The sequence below is a fragment of the Temnothorax longispinosus genome, chromosome 6 (assembly GCF_030848805.1).
Source record: "Temnothorax longispinosus isolate EJ_2023e chromosome 6, Tlon_JGU_v1, whole genome shotgun sequence".
Classification (NCBI taxonomy): domain Eukaryota; kingdom Metazoa; phylum Arthropoda; class Insecta; order Hymenoptera; family Formicidae; genus Temnothorax; species Temnothorax longispinosus.
The window spans coordinates 8,750,963-8,768,927 of record NC_092363.1 but is presented as its reverse complement, the minus strand read 5'-3'; the positions used below and the strand labels follow the sequence as shown (position 1 = coordinate 8,768,927).

The 17,965-nt window shown below is 32.8% G+C and overlaps 3 protein-coding genes across 4 annotated transcripts in view; 2 read left to right on the top strand and 1 right to left on the bottom strand.

Annotated features, from left to right (window-relative positions):
* The window catches only part of Ftz-f1 (ftz transcription factor 1), a 36,738-nt gene extending 32,405 nt beyond the window's left edge, over nucleotides 1-4,333 (top strand). Inside the window, exons 3-6 of one of the 2 annotated variants that reach the window (XM_071780736.1) lie at nucleotides 931-1,189; nucleotides 1,487-1,587; nucleotides 1,678-1,842; nucleotides 2,230-4,333. In XM_071780736.1, the coding sequence (XP_071636837.1) occupies nucleotides 931-1,189; nucleotides 1,487-1,587; nucleotides 1,678-1,824 (507 nt within the window). In that variant the 3' untranslated portion in view covers nucleotides 1,825-1,842; nucleotides 2,230-4,333. Of the gene's footprint in view, nucleotides 1-930; nucleotides 1,190-1,486; nucleotides 1,588-1,677 lie in introns of both variants that reach the window. The other variant, XM_071780735.1, reaches the window with a different exon arrangement.
* The window catches only part of LOC139814476 (uncharacterized), a 172,820-nt gene that overhangs the window by 112,363 nt on the left and 42,492 nt on the right, over nucleotides 1-17,965 (top strand). The window lies entirely within an intron of this gene.
* Ppl (glycine cleavage system H protein) lies at nucleotides 5,881-17,022 on the bottom strand. Its single transcript, XM_071780377.1, has 3 exons — nucleotides 16,511-17,022; nucleotides 7,918-8,061; nucleotides 5,881-6,797 (listed from the first exon to the last, which is right to left on the bottom strand). Exons 1-3 carry the CDS (start codon nucleotides 16,653-16,655, stop codon nucleotides 6,568-6,570), a joined length of 519 nt encoding a protein of 172 aa, XP_071636478.1. The 5' UTR covers nucleotides 16,656-17,022; the 3' UTR covers nucleotides 5,881-6,567.

The window sequence follows — 17,965 nt, the reverse complement described above, 5'->3', positions numbered from 1 at the left end:
AACGTCGTTAGAAGTAACCGCAACGATTTTGTCGAGAATCTCCTCGACGAGAAAAGTTCGTTCTTACCGATAAATAACTCGCTGCCTGGTCTGCTTGGTGCCATGAGCGGGGATGTGAGGTAACCGGCGCCGCGGCGGCATTACACAATCACTGAATGATTTCAAGCATCGCCTCATATCTAGGTCATAACAAGATACGTTTCTGGGTTATGGCGGTTGCCCCAAAGCGGGACCGCGTTAATTATAAATTGCATACTTCAACCGGTCGTTTTGTAATAACTTTTTATTTTTGCTCCAACACGGCGGATTTGTTAACAACGATGCAAAGCAGACCGAGGCCATTTTGTTGAAACTTTTCGTCGACAATATGGTACACATTGCCGCCTGATCTTCACTGCAGTCTCATTAAAATCGTGTCGCGCTTCTAAAAGAGATTCTTTATTTTTTAACACTTTTCTATTTCTGTAATATAAATATAAATAGTCACATATACCAACTACATTTTGCGGTATTTTTTATATAAAAAAAAAAAAAAAACATTTTCTCGGTTTAATGAAACATTTGAGACACAACTAATGTTTATCAAATATTTATTTTTAAGTTGCAATTAAAATTTTACAAATAATTATTTATATATATTTATGAATTCTAATTTTAAATATTTATTTGTAAGTTGCAATTAAAATTTTACAAATAATTATTTATATCTATTTATAAATTCTAATTTTAGCAATTTTCCCATTTATCATACGAATTTTTTTAATTTAGTTAGCTCTGAAAACATTTTATCGTACTATCATGTGATTTTTTTTTAATATTAAAGTTTGAATACAAATATCAAATTGAATACAATTACTCTCCATATACCATATATTTTTCTATGTATTTAGTCATTATATCTAACATTTGCACGGCAATGTTATTTGCTAGGTTGACGATCAAATGAAGTTGCTGCAACACTCTTGGTCGGATATGTTGGTGCTAGATCACCTTCATCACAGGTTACACAATAATCTACCTGACGAGACGACCCTTCACAATGGCCAAAAGTTTGATCTTCTCTGTCTCGGCCTACTCGGCGTTCCTTCCTTGGCCGAAACCTTCAGGGAACTGTCCAAGACGCTTCAGGAACTAAAATTCGACGTCCCCGAATATATATGCATGAAATTTCTAATGCTGTTAAATCACGGTAAGTAAAATTAAAAGTCCATCCATGTCTATCTCGTAAGCGACGAGCTTTGAGAGACAACAGGTGATAATTGAGTTGGCAAGATCCACGCGACCATGCAGTCACGTTTTATATAGCTTTCTGCAAAGATCGCATCGCAGAGACCTTTCGCATCAACGATGTAAAATTTATCGTGCATCATAACTTGGTTTTTTGTTCTTTGTTCCACTTTCAAGTAAATACCTCGTTCCAATACCCCATAATATTCAAGTCAAATTTGTATCTTTTACATAAGTGCGTATATTTAATTTGCTGCAGATGTCCGTGGATTAGTAAACAAGAAGCATGTGCAAGAGGGTCACGAGCAAGTTCAACAGGCGCTTATGGAATACACGCTACATCATCACCCATCTGTACTGGTGCGTTTTATCGCGAAATGTTTGCTCTTATACTTGTCTTAAAACGGATTAAACCAGATATTTAATTGTCCTTATTTTTTATCTGTCTAGGATAAATTTAACAAGCTGCTAGCAGTATTACCGGACATTCACGAGGTGGCAACCAAGGGAGAAGAGCATCTTTATCAGAAACATTGTAATGGAGGCGCGCCAACACAAACGCTTCTCATGGAGATGCTTCACGCCAAGAGGAAATGAAACGATCAGTTTTACTTGGTAATTTTTGCCATCGAATAAAAAAGAAGTCTGTTATTATACACACGCGCACACACACACACACACACACACACACACACACACGCACGCACACACATGTAATATATATATAGAAAGTCTTGTTAACGCCCCTAAATCGTGAGACAGAGTGGACCTCAAAGTACCTATTAAGAGCTAAAACGCTGCTAAGGTATCGGACCAAGTAATGGGGCCCTGGTTCATGAAATACCTAGGCATACAAATCAAGTATAGACATACTTTACACACACACACACACACACACACACACACACACACACACACACACACACACAATATATATGTATTATAAAGTGTATCTAAATATATAAACACAATGACATATATTTTCTATATTTGATGTTGAAGTTTTAGAGATGTATCCGTGGAGAATTACCCCTGTTAATGGGTATAAGCGCAGGGAAACAGTAAGCAAGATGCCTTGAAAACAGTACAAAGGGTGGTTAACAAAAAATATTGGTCAAAGGGCAGGCAACTTTTGTCTAAATAAGTAAAGCTATTTTTCTAATACTTAGAGGCGAATTTATTTTTAAGCATACCACACTGAAGCCTTGCTCTCACTCGAACGAAATATATCGTACCGCTAAAAGAGAATCAAATTCTCTCTCCAGATCAATCGTGCTTCTGCAAGGGATTCAATGGGCATACTTGAATGACAATGAACTTGCATGTGATATAACATGTGTTTGTCGCACGGCCACCTGGGCATCCTTAGGATTTCCTATAAAGAAAAAAAATCTGCATTTTTGTCACACTTGCACACAGCGGGGCTACTACATTGTAAATACTAGTTAACACATTCCAATTATGTTGTAAAGTACAGATCATGTTAAATATTGTAATTACAATATTTTGTGTATAGTTGAATAATGAAATGAAATAAATATATTTCTGTTGCTTACTTGAGGAAAATCATTAGCTACTTAAATGTCTTCACTAATTTTAGGATCTTATTCGTGTATCTTTCTTTATTACTTCTCAAATAGGTGGCGGAAAGGAATAACTACAAATTGCGATATTTTACTATTGTATGTTGTATCGTAATAAAGATTCTGTTTAAGAAATAAAAGAATCATTGGAGCAAGGTTTATGTGGTCCTATATTGTCTAGCAATTAATTCTAAATGCATAAGATAATATTAATCGTATCGCAATTGTTAAATAGAAAAAAATATTTAGTAAATGTTAAGATAGCGATCAAAAGTAGTAATTTTTCACTAAATATATTATTATTATTATTAATTATTACTATTATTATTGTTTAGCCAATAGTCAGAAATTCTTCAGTGCTGTGAAGGCTGTCTTTTCGACGCCTGTGGTATTTGAAGCCATTGGAAATTACATATTGTATTAGATGCAAAGTTTAAATGTGACAACAGAGACAGAAATCTTTCCTTGCACCGGTAGATTGATAATATTATCCGTTGCGACTCTTCTTGTTTTTATTCACGTATCAAATACGTACCTGCTGCAAAAAAAGGCTATTTTACTACTTTCACTTTTTCCACCGATCTTTCAATACATTTAACTAGGTGTAAAGTGCTTGTTGACAAGCGCGGAACTTGATGTCTCGTGTTAGATTAAGATTCGAGTGTTAAATCAAATCAAGAGGAACAGTAACGAGTATTATTACCAATGGAATTAAATATTTCCTCGAGGACAACGCATGTACTTATCGCGCAACTAAAGATTTGTGTCCATTGTCAGTTTTGACTTTATACGTCGATATTATAGAATATGCAAATGTTCCCAAATTTTCAAATCGTTCAATTTTTCATTAAACACGAAATTGGAAGCAGCCTAGGCTTATCATTGTTCTCATCTATAATAACGCTTCTTTGAAAAGAAAGAAAAAGATTATTTTTATTTAACTCACGACACGAATGATGACTACCTCTTCATATTTGTATTAAGTTTTTATATTTTTACATTTTTAGTAACCACATACCTCAGAATAGACGCCCAGATAGCAATTTGAATGGAACGAATGAATGCATAAACAGATATTTTTTATTCGTGTAGTGTGTATAATTACACGTTAAGAAACTACGATGTAATACAACTTATTAAAAGTATCGTACCCATGTCCACACGTTATTAGCTCTTAGTTAAATATTACTATTGTATTTCTGCAAATTAGTTCATAATTCTGTCGTTTACCATGTATTAGTTACTGCTGTCTCACAATTGAAAAATGTGGCTTTAAATCATGCATTGCTGTTTGGGTAAGACGAGTTTACGCTATCGTTTATTTATTGTTCTTCTTTCATCTCTGAGACCTCCTGCTGAACGTGTCGGTCTGATAATTTTGGAACAAGTCGTATTAGTCGCAAACACTATCATATGTTAATAAGAAAAAAGCTCTATCGAAAAAGAAATAAGATAGCTCGAAATTAATTATCTCTGTATATATTTGTATTATAGAATAAAACATATAAAGCGTGACATATTAATTGCCTTTTTTAATTTTAAAAGGAAAAGGCATTTTCATAAATGTTGTAGGACAACATTTCCTTTGAAGGGAGTATTTAACGACAATAATAGTTTTACAAGAAACATGCCATTTTCATGCAAACGATAATATTTTAATGTTTTCCTTTCTAATGAAACATTTATTATCTTTTCTAATGAATTTAAATTAAGACCAAAGTCAAGACAAATTCATGGTATCCTTTTAACATTAATGTAAGTGCGTTGGATCTATCCAAGAACTCTATAATCATGTAGTAACATAAACGTGTAAGTTTATGAAGAGAATACATGTAAAATAAAATTACAGATAGCATACAAAATACAGAAGCATTTACACACAAGCACGTTTTTATTAATACAAGAATATAAAAACTCTGTATGCGCGCTTAAAACTTACTCGAATGTTAAAAAATATACTCTCGAGAAAAAATGATCATTGTTACTCCGCGAAAATGACATTAAGTATTATAAATGCTATATGTTCTCTTCGAAATTCCGCAACTTTTACTCTTCAAACATTTCCTTCTGAAATTGGCACTTTCCTAAAATATTAATGTCACGCTCTAAATGCTTCATTCTGTATATACATCGATTAACGACTCCATCTGTTACAAGACATTTATTAACAATTGTAATTAGTAAATATGATAATTACAGCGTTGTTTATATTTTTTTATGTTAAATATGTACAGTTACCAATTATGATTGGAAAATAACCTAATTTAATATCTACGTGATTTTTTGATCCAATAAATCATTGGAATAAAATTAAAAATTTTAAAGGAAAAATATGCGTTGTTAACACTGCCATTATAGCAGTTGGCAATTGTAAATTATGTAGAAAAATTTAATTGACTGTAAATATATCTTTATTATTAACAGATAATTGTTCCTTTCTAGAGAGCTAACATAGTACTATTTTTTATATATTATATTGGTTGAAACCCATGATGATATTACTTCTCTTATTTTGAAACTTTAGGGTTGCTATCAGATTACGAAATATTCGGAGAATTGAAAATAATATAAGATCAATAGATATACTATTTTGTGAAATTCAGAAATAGCATCTTGCGATTATTCATTCTTATTAAGATATACAATTATTACAAAATTTCAAGATCTTTGTGCGCTCGAAGAAAGAAAAAAAGAATAATATCATAATTCGTAACTCTCGAATGTTGTTATTCATGTATTATCAAACAACATACATATATATATATATATATATATATATATATATATATATATATATATAATATATTTATATATAATATATAATTATATAATTATATAATTATATAATTATATAATATTATTATATAATATATATATACATAATATATATAATATATATATATATATATATATATATATATATATAATATATTTGTTTGCTTTGTATAAATACAAAATGAAGAACGTTGCACAGTGACTAATAAAAATATTGCAACTATCTCGCAATCTATACCAATTTATGACTTGTGCTAAAACACAATATCTTTACGTATTAAAATCTTTGTGTTGAATTATGTTTTGTACATTTTTGTAATGCATTAACATTACAACTTATTTTAATTTTGCAGTAAATAATTTTTGACAGTACTCTAACGTGGATTAGTTAAGATCATATTTGACGTGTTAGAAAAAATGTGATTGGTCATTTCCAATGGACTAATCAACGATTAAGTTAATCAGAGCTTGGTCGAAGTGGCCCTAAATGCTTGCTTGCACTAACTTTTTCATAAATTAATGTTTCATTATTTTTACTTATAAAAATGCTAAATGAAATGACAGATACTCGGTATGCGCGCGAGATGTAACTTCAGTTGTGACTGCTCTTAATGTGACTAAGGTACAAATATAACATCTTATTTTCCATAAACGCAATGATATATTTATAATGAATGCAGCATTTTGGATTTTGTACGAATTCTTGTTTATGTACAAATAATAAGGCAAAGATATCGTTCTTTACAACTTTCTGCAGTCTACATCAAATTACATATTAACAGATAACTTCTGTTTAAGTTTTAATTAAATCGTGCTGATCAATATATTGTACGAACAATTATAGCAAGATATCTTTCATGTGTGTTTCTACAACATCATTAAAATTTCGAATGGTATCTTCAAATAGAAAATACAGTTCTTAAAAATACAGTTATAACTGATTCAAATTCTACGTTAGAGGAAATTTTTCTAGCATATAAACTTAATGCGCGTCTGATTTCAAAAATATATTATAAGCCTCCTCATTCATTAGGCTCTTAAGCTCATCTGGATCGCTTAATTCTATTTTGAATAGCCAACCATCTTTGTAACAAGATTTATTAATTAACCCGGGTTTATTTTCGACTGCCTCATTTTTCTCCGTAACTTTCCCGCTGACCGGGCTTATCAGTTCTGAAGCTGCCTTCACCGATTCCAAGGCTCCACATTCCTCTAAAAAAATCATAATTACATAAACTATGAAAAGCATTCAAATTTCCAATCTAAATTTTAAGATTATAGTGTTATATAGGGTGTTACAGATTTCTAAGTAAAAATAAGGAAAGGAAAATTAAGCTTAAATCAATAGATAATGATTAAGTTTACGTTTTATCAACACTTCAGTTTTTATTATCTAATTTTCCTTTCTGGATTGGATATCTTAGACCTCGTCATAAAATTAATTTAAAAAAATAAGAAAAAATGTACATCCTCAAATTAGAACACAATTGAGTTTTCTTCGATAAGAAATTCCAATTTATGTTTCTAGAGGTAATCTTTTTAAGGCTCCTGTAGTGCGATTCTGTAACTCGTTATGCTGTCGTTGTGCTCATAACGACAGTTTGCGCGTGTACTATATGATAAAAAAAAAGCTGCGCAACGACAATATAACGCAGCTTTTTTACCATATATAATACCTGCGCTACGATACCAAAACTGCTCGTTAAGGAGTTAGAGAATCCCCGGCGTGCTGTAGTGCGATTCTGTAACTCGTTATGAGGTATCGACTATCGTTGCGCAGATATTTTATATAGTAAAAAAGCTGCGCAATTGTCGTTATAGCTCATAACGACGGCATAACGAGTTACAGAATTGCACTACTGGGCTCTTTCCGACATCTTGTGAGATTGTGATGTCAGAGGCGAGAAATGACACCTTATTTTGTGTGCCATTCTCAAATAAAAAGACACTTCAATAAAAAATCACTACAGATTGTTTCAGAACACTTCTAAAATTGATCGAAAACTATATACTTTTCCCTCGACAATAAACTCGGAAATACTTAGCCGTAAAATGAATGTAATACGATGCAGGCTTATGTGCAAGCCCATGACTAGCTTTCGTATTACATTCATTTTATTGCTTGTCGAGGGAAAAGGATAGTTTTCGGTCAATTTTCGAAGTGTTCTGAAACGATCTATAGTAATTTTTTCGAAATGTCCTTTATTTGAGAATGGCACACATGACAAAATATGATGCATAACGAGTTACAGAATCGCACTACTGGTTGTTTCTGAAGTTTTTTTGAAATTTGGTCGCGCTAAGTAAGAAAGCATCATATCAACTATTATACCATCTTTTTTGATCGTGGATCCTACATCAGGAAGCTGCGCGTACACCACGTCCCCAAGCGCATCCTGCGCGTAATCCGATATACCGACTGTGCCGATTTTCCCATCTACCGTTATCCATTCATGTTTATCGGTGTACAATCGTTCTGAAAAATCACGCATTTATATCGTAAAACTACGACAGCAGTGTATTTAAACAAAGTTGCCTCATTGAAAATTTTTACAAATTACATAATCTAATTATAAGTATTTGTGTATCGATCGAGACAATTACAAAAAATGTGGCAATATAGAGCCCATCAGCTCTAGAGAGTGACTTTAATCAAACTTTGACTAATTTAAAATATCTGAATTATTTTGTTAACATGAATAGAATTATTATTTTTTTGTTATTTGATATATCGAAAAAGGTTAAATTAGGAACAAGCAGAACATGTATAATTAAAATTTTCGCCTTAAAAGGGTAGCAAAGCGAAAAATAGACCTTTTTTAAAGTTAAATATTTAAAAAATAAAAAACAGTATTTAAAACTTTGATGCATAATTCTATATTTTTTTACAGTTATTTAAAAAAGAGAAGAAAAAAATATATATAATATATGATATATAAAAAGGAGTTGTTGATAATGAAGGGAATGAAACAGTTCTTTCCATTCAGTAGCTGATAGTGGATATAATTCCGGACTAACGAATAATCTAAAACAAAATCAAAAATGGATTCATCATAATCTAAATAAGTGTCCCTAAAATGTGTTGGAAGCAAAATTAGAAAAAAAAACATTTTTTCCATTTTATTAAAGAAAATGCAATTTTGTACTTTTTTTTAAACTAAAATATTTTTTTAAAGAATTTTTTTCAAAATTGTACTTCCAACACATTTTAGTCCAACATTTCCGGCATATTGTTTTTAACATGTAAAAAAATTTCGAAAGAAAGTTGGAATAGTTTCCGAGATCATGTCCACCAGCTACTGAATTGCTTCCCTTCATTAACCACTAATAACTGCCATTATTATTAATATTTTTTAACGATTCTTTTTTTAAAATAACCATAAAAGAATATAGAATCATGTGCCAAAGCTTCAAATACTCAGAGTTTTTACTTCTTAAATATTTAATTTAAAAACAAAGATCAATTTTTTTTTAAGTAAAGATCAATTTTTTTGCTTATCAAGGTTTACCCCCCCCCCTCCCAGTAAACAAAATGATAACAATCTGTCGGCAGATTGGTAACAGATTTGATCAGACATGTCAGCAGACTGACTAACTGCGTCCGCATTCAGCTTATGTTCCGCCAGCAGAGTCTGCTAAAGGCCTTTACACATAAAATCCCGTAAAGACGTAAAACGTAAGAAAATCGACCAATTCCAATCGAGTATTTTCCCCTACTGGGGTTACGGACAGCACAATACTCGATTGGGATTGGTCGATTTTCTTACGCTTATGTTTTACGTTTTTACAGGATTTTATGTGTGAAGGCCTTAATATCAAGAGACACGGCAGTGTCTCGCGCCAAGTACACGCGGAGCGAGACCGACCGTGATAAATCAAACAGCAGCTAAATTGGCAGCAGAAACCGCGCAGAGCCTGAACGGTACTCCAATCTACTGTCTGATTATGTTAGCAGATTCTGTTATACTTCTGTTGATGTCCTGCTAATATCATGTGATATATCAGAGCTGATATTAAATGTGTAGTTTGTCTGCCGACAAAATTTGTAGCAAGATCTGCTTTCGACAGACTTAGCTGTCTGGGTCCTTAACCAACCCAGGGTAGCAGAGTGACGTCAAATGACGTATTAATTCCGTCTTAATGACGTCCTCTAACGTCATTGAGACGTCTTTAGATGTCATCTTACTACCTGGGAATTCTACCGGTTGAACTAAAATCGTTGATTAAGTTTATAGAAGTTTGATCGAATTTGCTACTATTATTTTATGTATAAGTGGTAAATATATGTGTATATAATATGTATATGTATATCTTTCTCTAGTTAAAATAACAAGGGCGAGCTGGACCAAACTTTAACTTAATCAACGATTAATTCGATTAGTAGAATTGTTTAATGTCCATTTCTACCAATGTAGATTAACTTTAATCTCGGTTGAACTTATTTATCTTTTTCTAGTTCTAAGGATTAGAAGAAGATAAAAAAAGTTCACTCGAGATTAAAGTCAGTCTACATTCGTAAAAATGGATATAAGGCGAAATGTCTAACTGCATAATTATATACATATATATCTATGTATGTATAGAGTGTAAAACTAAAGGTGTTACAGACTATTATTTCCTCGATTATTTCTAAAACTAAGCGAAATATGAATTTTTGTCAACCGTTTGATATCAAAAGTAACATCTTGTGATAAAATTAGTTTTTTTATGTGGAGTCGTTATAACGTAAGTTTTTAGGTTTTACTGATAGTATACTATTTAGTGTAAGTAAGCTTTTAGTTTTACACCCTGTATACAATTATTATTATTATACAAATATTATTATGTGTAATGTAATATCAGCCCAGACAGCACACATACCCCAGATAGCACACCCCCAGATACACGTTTCAGAAATGTTTTATAAGCGTTTTTCCGAAACGTTTTATAATCGATTTCTAGAAACGTTTCTCATGAGTAAAAATGTCCATTCGAATGTTCGATGGAACGTTTCTTTTCCGATAAAATAACGTTTAAAAAACTGTTATAGAAACGTTTTGTTTTAATGATAAAGACATTTTTGATAAAGACATTTAAAATTCCTACTTTTCACGTCTTTTGAACGTGTTTATGACGTCTTTGAGACATTACGTGAGAATGTTCTAGAAGCTTTATGCATAGTCATATATACCATCTATGACGTCTATTCTTTTTCGAAGAAATTCCTGAACTGGTGCACATTCGTGCAATAAGTTAAAGTGAAACAAAATATACTTGTCTCTAACTTAATTGCATTACTGACGCAGTATATATTGTGTTACTGATGTGCACCAGTTCAGGAAGTTCTTCAAAACGGAACACACGTATAAATGTTCTTTCAATGGCCACGTTCAGCAGAACGTTTATTTTTCAACTATTGGCAGTTTTCTAAGCTCAGATTTATCCGATGACAAATAGATTAAGACCGGTAGGACAAAATTAATTTAAGTAAATAAGTGGATATATGTGCATGGATAAAATAATTTATTTTGTGCAATAATAATTAGTGCAATATAAATTTAAATGTTTCAAAAAAGGCTATTAAAGCTATTATTATATAGATAAAGCAAATTATAATTTTGAAAGGAAAAATTTAACAAATAGGTATTTTTATTAACTGTATATAGAAACGTAAAAAATACGTTTCTTAAATTATGGTTTCAAAAACATTTTTGTTCAAACGTTTCTTAATGGTTCTTTACGGTACTGAAACTATGTATACGTTCAAAAAACGTACATGAAACTAATATGTGCTACCTGGGACGTGTCTAAAAGACATCTTAAAAACGTGTTTACGACGTCTTTTAGACATTGTGGTGTCTATACCTAGGTACATACGTGCCAAAAGTCCCGGGATGGCCAATTATCTCAGAAAGTATATAAGATATTAGTTTATTGGAAAAATGTTTCAGATAAAAGTTGGAGATTACGTACGTCTCCTTAGAGCTTTCATGTATGCACAAGTATTTAAAGAAGTTGGGATACTATTGCATCAGCATATTCTTGATACCAAATCAAGTCAAAAAGTCTTGTATCACTTTTTCTTTCGACAAACAGTTATCAAGATATCATGAACTAAATGTTGAAAAAGTTACCAAGTTTTCCTTAAATATCTCAAAAAATATTAGGCAAATAAAAAAATGTTTCAAACAAAAGTTGTTCAAATTAATTAGTAGAAAAAAATGATATAATTAAAAAATAGGTGTTTCTATTTGGGAATCGTTTAAGCAAATTTAGGAATATATTCTCATAGTTTAGGAAATAATAGTTTTTTTATAATTAATAAAAGTTAATTGAGCATTACATATAGTTAACAGACATAATTTAGAAAACATTTTTTTTAATCGACGTGAAATTATTTGGGAAACATGTCTGTAATGTTTTCAACGTTTAAGAAATAATAATTTCATCTGACAATAAAGTTTCATGAGCGTTTGTTGGGCAGTGTGACGTAAAAGTGCGCGAAATTAAAAATACAGATCATTTTAATTGACGCAGGCAAATATCTCAAAAAATATGAAAGTAATGGAAAAATGTTTTAGACAAAAGTTGCATAGTTCTGTCATGAGGCGGACATATACCATAATCCAGATGTGAATCGTGTCATAGATGCCATCGTTTTCAAGAAATTTTAAAGGCTAATTTCTTAAATAGAACTTGATTTTTTTCTTGAGATAAAAATTATAGATCTCATTGAGACGTTTTCAAAACACTATAACAAAGCTCACTTTTGTTAAGAATTTCCTGAGATATTTTAAATTTTGTATAATATTTTTAATGTAAAATATGAAATATCTCTTAAAGTATTCATGTTTCGATGACTTTAATTTTATACTTTTATACGTAAAATAATGTAAAGAGTCGATTATTGTAAAAAAAAAAATTATTTTAATATTATTCTACGTATAAAAGTATGAAAGTAAAGTCATCGAAACATAAAAATAAATACTTTATATTAACTTTTATATTTATATTAACTTACTTTTATATTAACTTTTATATTAACCTTTGTTGTGCACTGGGGGTAGAAAATACCCCAGCGTATTTTCAAACGCGTTTTTCTAATACGTACAATGCGAATCTCGGGACATGTGCTGCCATTTACCTGTAGTCTAGGAATAACACTTCAAGATCTTATACATAGTTTTGCCCGCCCGGCTTTAGTCTGCTCTTGGCAGTGGTGAGAAGTAAAAAAAAAGTAAATAGTAAATATACTTTTTTCAACTCCGCTATAAACTAATATTTTTCCTTGACAGTGTAGTATTTCAAGAAAGTAATCCCGCAAAAATTATTAAAAAATAAATTTTTTATGCTTTTTTTAGTGAAAAAGTCCATTTTTCGGTTTTTTAGTTAACATCATTTATAGTTCTTTTATGTTGCAAAATATTAATGAAACCTATTAGACCTTATGGAATAAGGTGATAAGCCTATTGGAATAAGAAGCCTATTGCAATAAGAATGTTAGACTCGTGAAAAGGTCAAAAACAAATAGGAAACGGCTAATGCGAGTCAGCGCGGGACTTGGTGCGCGATAAAAACAAATAATTTAAAACAAAGTTAATTTAAACGAACGTTTCGACTCTGCATCGAGTCATCTTCAGCGTTTATTAGGCAGATCTCTGCAAACCTCGGGGCCAAAGAGCTCCCTTCCCTAGGAGTTGTCAAGAGCGAGCTGAGAAGCAAACTCTGTGGACATAACCACTGTAAAAAAAACCGCATTAATTTAGAGAACGGTAAAATCCGGGGGAGTGGGCTTACCTCAAGATTTGCAGAAGTCAAAAATACAGAAAATCGTAGTCATGGTGGTATCGTAGTTACATTAAGGTGCACATCTCAGACAGATCGAGAAACAGTGGTACGGACGCACCGCATGTTACAAAGTAACCGTGTAGCAAAACGTATGTGTGACAGACGAAACAGAAATGAGACCGTAGCGGACAAGTGTGTTGGTCGGAACTGTTGTTACAAATTGGTGTGGAGAGAGGGCAACCAGAAATTAAATATTGTTTATGATGGGTAGATACGCGTGATGTAAAAACTCAGTGTCTGATTGGCGATTCAGACCGTGGCGCTGTTGTTGAATATGTAGGACCTCCGAAATGAGACGCTTATAGTAAAATCTCTCGCAATCCAAAATCTCAACGTTGTTCCAATTAAAATCGTGGTCTTCGAGAATTCTGTGATCGGTAATCACGGAAAGCGCAGAACTGTTTCTGTTGATGTGGCTGCGATGCTCCGAAATTCTGGTCTTTAGTTGTCTGCCTGTTTGTCCTACGTAAGAAGCATCGCAGTCACGACACGAAATCTTATAAACTACATTGCTCTTGGCGGAATTCGGTAACGCATCCTTCTGAACTTTGATCAGTTTATTAAGTTTATTGACACTGTAAAAAGCTAAATGAGTGTCTGAACCTCTAAAGACATCTTTAAATTTAACCGAGGTGGACGGAAAAAAAGGAATCGTAAACCATTTCCTATCGTCGCCCGTATCGTTAAGATTTTGATTTTTTGTTTTCTTAAAAAAGAGGTTTGCAGAGATCTGCCTAATAAACGCTGAAGCCTCGATGCAGAGTCGAAACGTTCGTTTAAATTAACTTTGTTTTAAATTATTTGTTTTTATCGCGCACCAAGTCCCGCGCTGACTCGCATTAGCCGTTTCCTATTTGTTTTTGACTTATTTTGGAAGCTTTGAATAATAGCCAGCAATTTTGTTTGAGTCAAAATAACGAATTGTACGTCTGTAATAAACGTTTTAAGTGATTGGGGTATGAAATACCCCCTGTGCATAATACGTAATTTCGAAGAGGTGTGCACATCAAAGGTTAAAAATATATTATGACAAAATTTAAAATATCTCAAGAAATTCTTAACAAAAGAGAGCTTAGTTATAGTGTTTTAAAAACGTCTCAACGAAATCTACAACTTTTATCTTAAGGAAAAAATTAAGTTCCATTTAAGAAAGTAGTCGCCTTTAAAATTTCTTGAAAACGATGACATCTACGACATGACTCACGCCGGAATGTATCCCTCTTTAAACCATATAACTTTTGTCTGAAACATTTTTCCATATCTTCCATATTTCGAGATATTTGCCTGCGTTGATTAAAATGATTCACCCTGTAGGTATACTATACTATATGATGGCTGCATTCCGATATTCACTGTCAGTACTGCAAATCTATATTTTACGTCACGTATACTATAGATTTTCAGTACTGAAAGTTGCTGACAGTGAAGCGGGGAGCACACACTTCTGCACAACGCATAATGCGTAAGCATAAGAAAATTGATTGGTCCATACACATGTGCATAAGGAAATAGACCAATCAATTTTCTTATGCTTACGCATTATGCGTTGCGCAGAAGTGTGTGCTCCCCGCTTGAATTTCGAAATGCAGCCTATAATGAAAACTGGTAATTATTCAGAATAGGGCCTTTTCCGAATTTTGAAATTTTTTTGCGGTTTTCTTGGTAAAAATCTTTGTTGTGACTCCGACAGTGATAAAATCAAACGAAGGAATTCGAAGATGTAATCTTCAATTTTCTTTTACTTGAAACTTGAAAGTATACATGTAGCCGCGGAAGGGGCTCTGTCGCAGGCTCCTCCGCCTACATGTGTACTGTCTATACACACATATTCTTCGGACTTCCTCGATTAATTATTATCACTGTCGGAGACCACAAAGATTTTTACACACAAAGAGAGTCACAAAAAATATCAAAATTTAGAAAAGATTCAAAATAATCACTTGAAAACCTATTTGGAACTATACTAGCCCTATTCGCTCCAACCCCTTTTTCCGCCTGTTTAATTCTCGCATCATAACTCACGAACGAATTGACGAAATTTAATGTTCCAAAGCGCAAATTAAAGCTACTACTTTTAGCTTTAATTTGCGCTTTGGAACATTAAATTTCGTCAATTTGTTCGTGAGTTATGATGCGAGGATTAGAAACTCGTGGGGACACGAAAGGGCTGGTTGGAGCGAATAGGGCTATATAGCTTATTGGACCTTGTTTCGCGAAAAGAGCAAAAAAAGATCCAAGCTAGTACGATTCCAAATAGATTTTCATTACATTAGTATAATATATTTTAAATTTCGCTCACTTTTATGTCACTGCGCATGCTCTCTCTGCATGTACGTGTATGTATGATACATGTTGTACATACATACCTGCACGTTGGCGATATAGCAGATTTCCTAACCGGAAAGTCGATTTTAGCACTTTATAACTTTTGTTGCACTTGAGAACGACGATTTTAACTTTCATATTCAGATTTAACACGCCAAAATATACAATAATGTTAAGTTTCAGCCAAATCAGTGAGCAAGTCACTATGTTCTTCACACTTACCGATCATTATTTAATCCCAAACATTGAAAAAATTACAGACGTGGTACCCAAATGATTTCACATTGATTAAAAAAAAAATGTTTTTAAAATTATGTCTGCTAACTATACGCTCAATTAATTTTTATTAAATTATAAATAATTAACTATATTATTTCCTAAACTATGAGAATATATTCCTAAATTTGCCCAAACGTTTCCCAAACAATTGCAATAATAAAAAAATATCAGGTTTCTTTGACCCTCCAACTTTTATCTGAAACATTTTTCCAATAAACCAATAAGTACTTTCTGAGATGATTGGGCGTTCCGGAACTTTTGGTACGCACGGGTATATGCGTGCGCGCGCGCGCGCGTGTACATACAACCAACATTGATTCCTCATCGAAAGGTCAATCCAGACAAACTTATCAAAAAGAAGCGGAGAAAACTCGCAATAGATAGTACTCAACGACCAAATCATTTCTTCCTGTCACAGTTTTCGCAAACTGTCGTGTCGGCGACCTTTAAAAACCCTAGCCGGTGATCCCGGGCTAATTTTCACGCGCACTCACCGATTCTCAAGTTCCGAGTTGTGGTTATGGATCGTGCCACGGCGAGAGTTGGTATCTTCGACTTGACGGCTGTGCCGAGGAAATCGCCGTGCGAGACGAACGTTTTTGCCGCGCATCTGCTGATCTGGACGATTAATCTTGCCATTTCTTCTTTGTTTCCGCGATCGCCGTGCGAGACCGTGCACGAGACTACCTAACCTCTTTTCTTACTCCGGACCCTCACGCGAGTTACGCGTGATGCAACGCAACCCGCGGCGAGAGCAAAACGGAGCTGAGCAGGCTGAGCTGAGTCCTCGGTCGAGTAATGAGACACGAGACCAGTGATCCAGCTAGCACGTTTCTATCGTTATTAGCCGCTCTCTTATCTCATCAAACTAGATATTTTAAACAGGTCAATGTAAGAACGAGTGCAAAACGAGCTAGGATACACGCTCAAATTTCGCCAAGAATGTAAAAAAAAAAAGAATTTTTTCGAATCTTGGCCCGCTTTCCTCGGCCACTAGACACAAACGTTGATTACGTGTACGAGCATAGAACAATCTCGAGTACAATTGCAACACAAATAGTAAGTGACCTCCGGTCTTTGAGCAATCAAGTTAGTTTTATATTTCTGCTATCAGCCATCATCGTCAGCAGCGAATAATGTTTAGACGTGTTATTTATTTTTATTAAATCGTAGAGAATATCTTCAGAATGCACGAGTCGATGTGAATTGTAATTTGCAATTTCTAATGAAATAAAAAGAAATGATATACAGATTCTACGTTACAGATCAGCAGGCTCGATTTATTTTTAAAATTATATGACTTGCTCCAATTGGATGTGAGCAATAAGTAAAAAATAAATAAATATCAAAGGCTCAGGCGATTAATAAATCAATTGAGAAAATAAGGAGCATAGAACTGTAACAAGGTGTTAGCGTTGAAAAACTTGTATTTGTGATAAAATTAATCTACAGACGTTTCGGTCTGTTACTAGACCATTTTCAGTAAAAATACAAAAAAAATCAAAGATTAAAAGAATTAAAACACAATACGCATAATTATAAAACCGTTATACATCTGTTGTAAAGTCGCGTCACAATCACGTTGTGAAAGGATGATTTATGCATTTATTACAGTAAGTCATACTGTAGGATAATTTGTGTTAAACTGAGAAGGTCCGAGAGACTAAAAAAAATAACTTTGGTAGCTACACGTACAATTTTTTTACTTAATTTTTTTAATCACAACGAATAAAATTCTATAAATTTCTTATAAAATAGAAGCAATCCTTGTATTCTTAATGCAGCTAGATTGTATATTAGACCACATTATTCTCAGACATACATTTTACAATAAAAAAAGGAGATATTAAGTTGAGATTAATTTCACCTTGCATAATTACACTCAATCGACATTAGTTTTCATTTCATAGATTTTTTATCTAAAGTGTTAGCATTTAATTGATATAGAA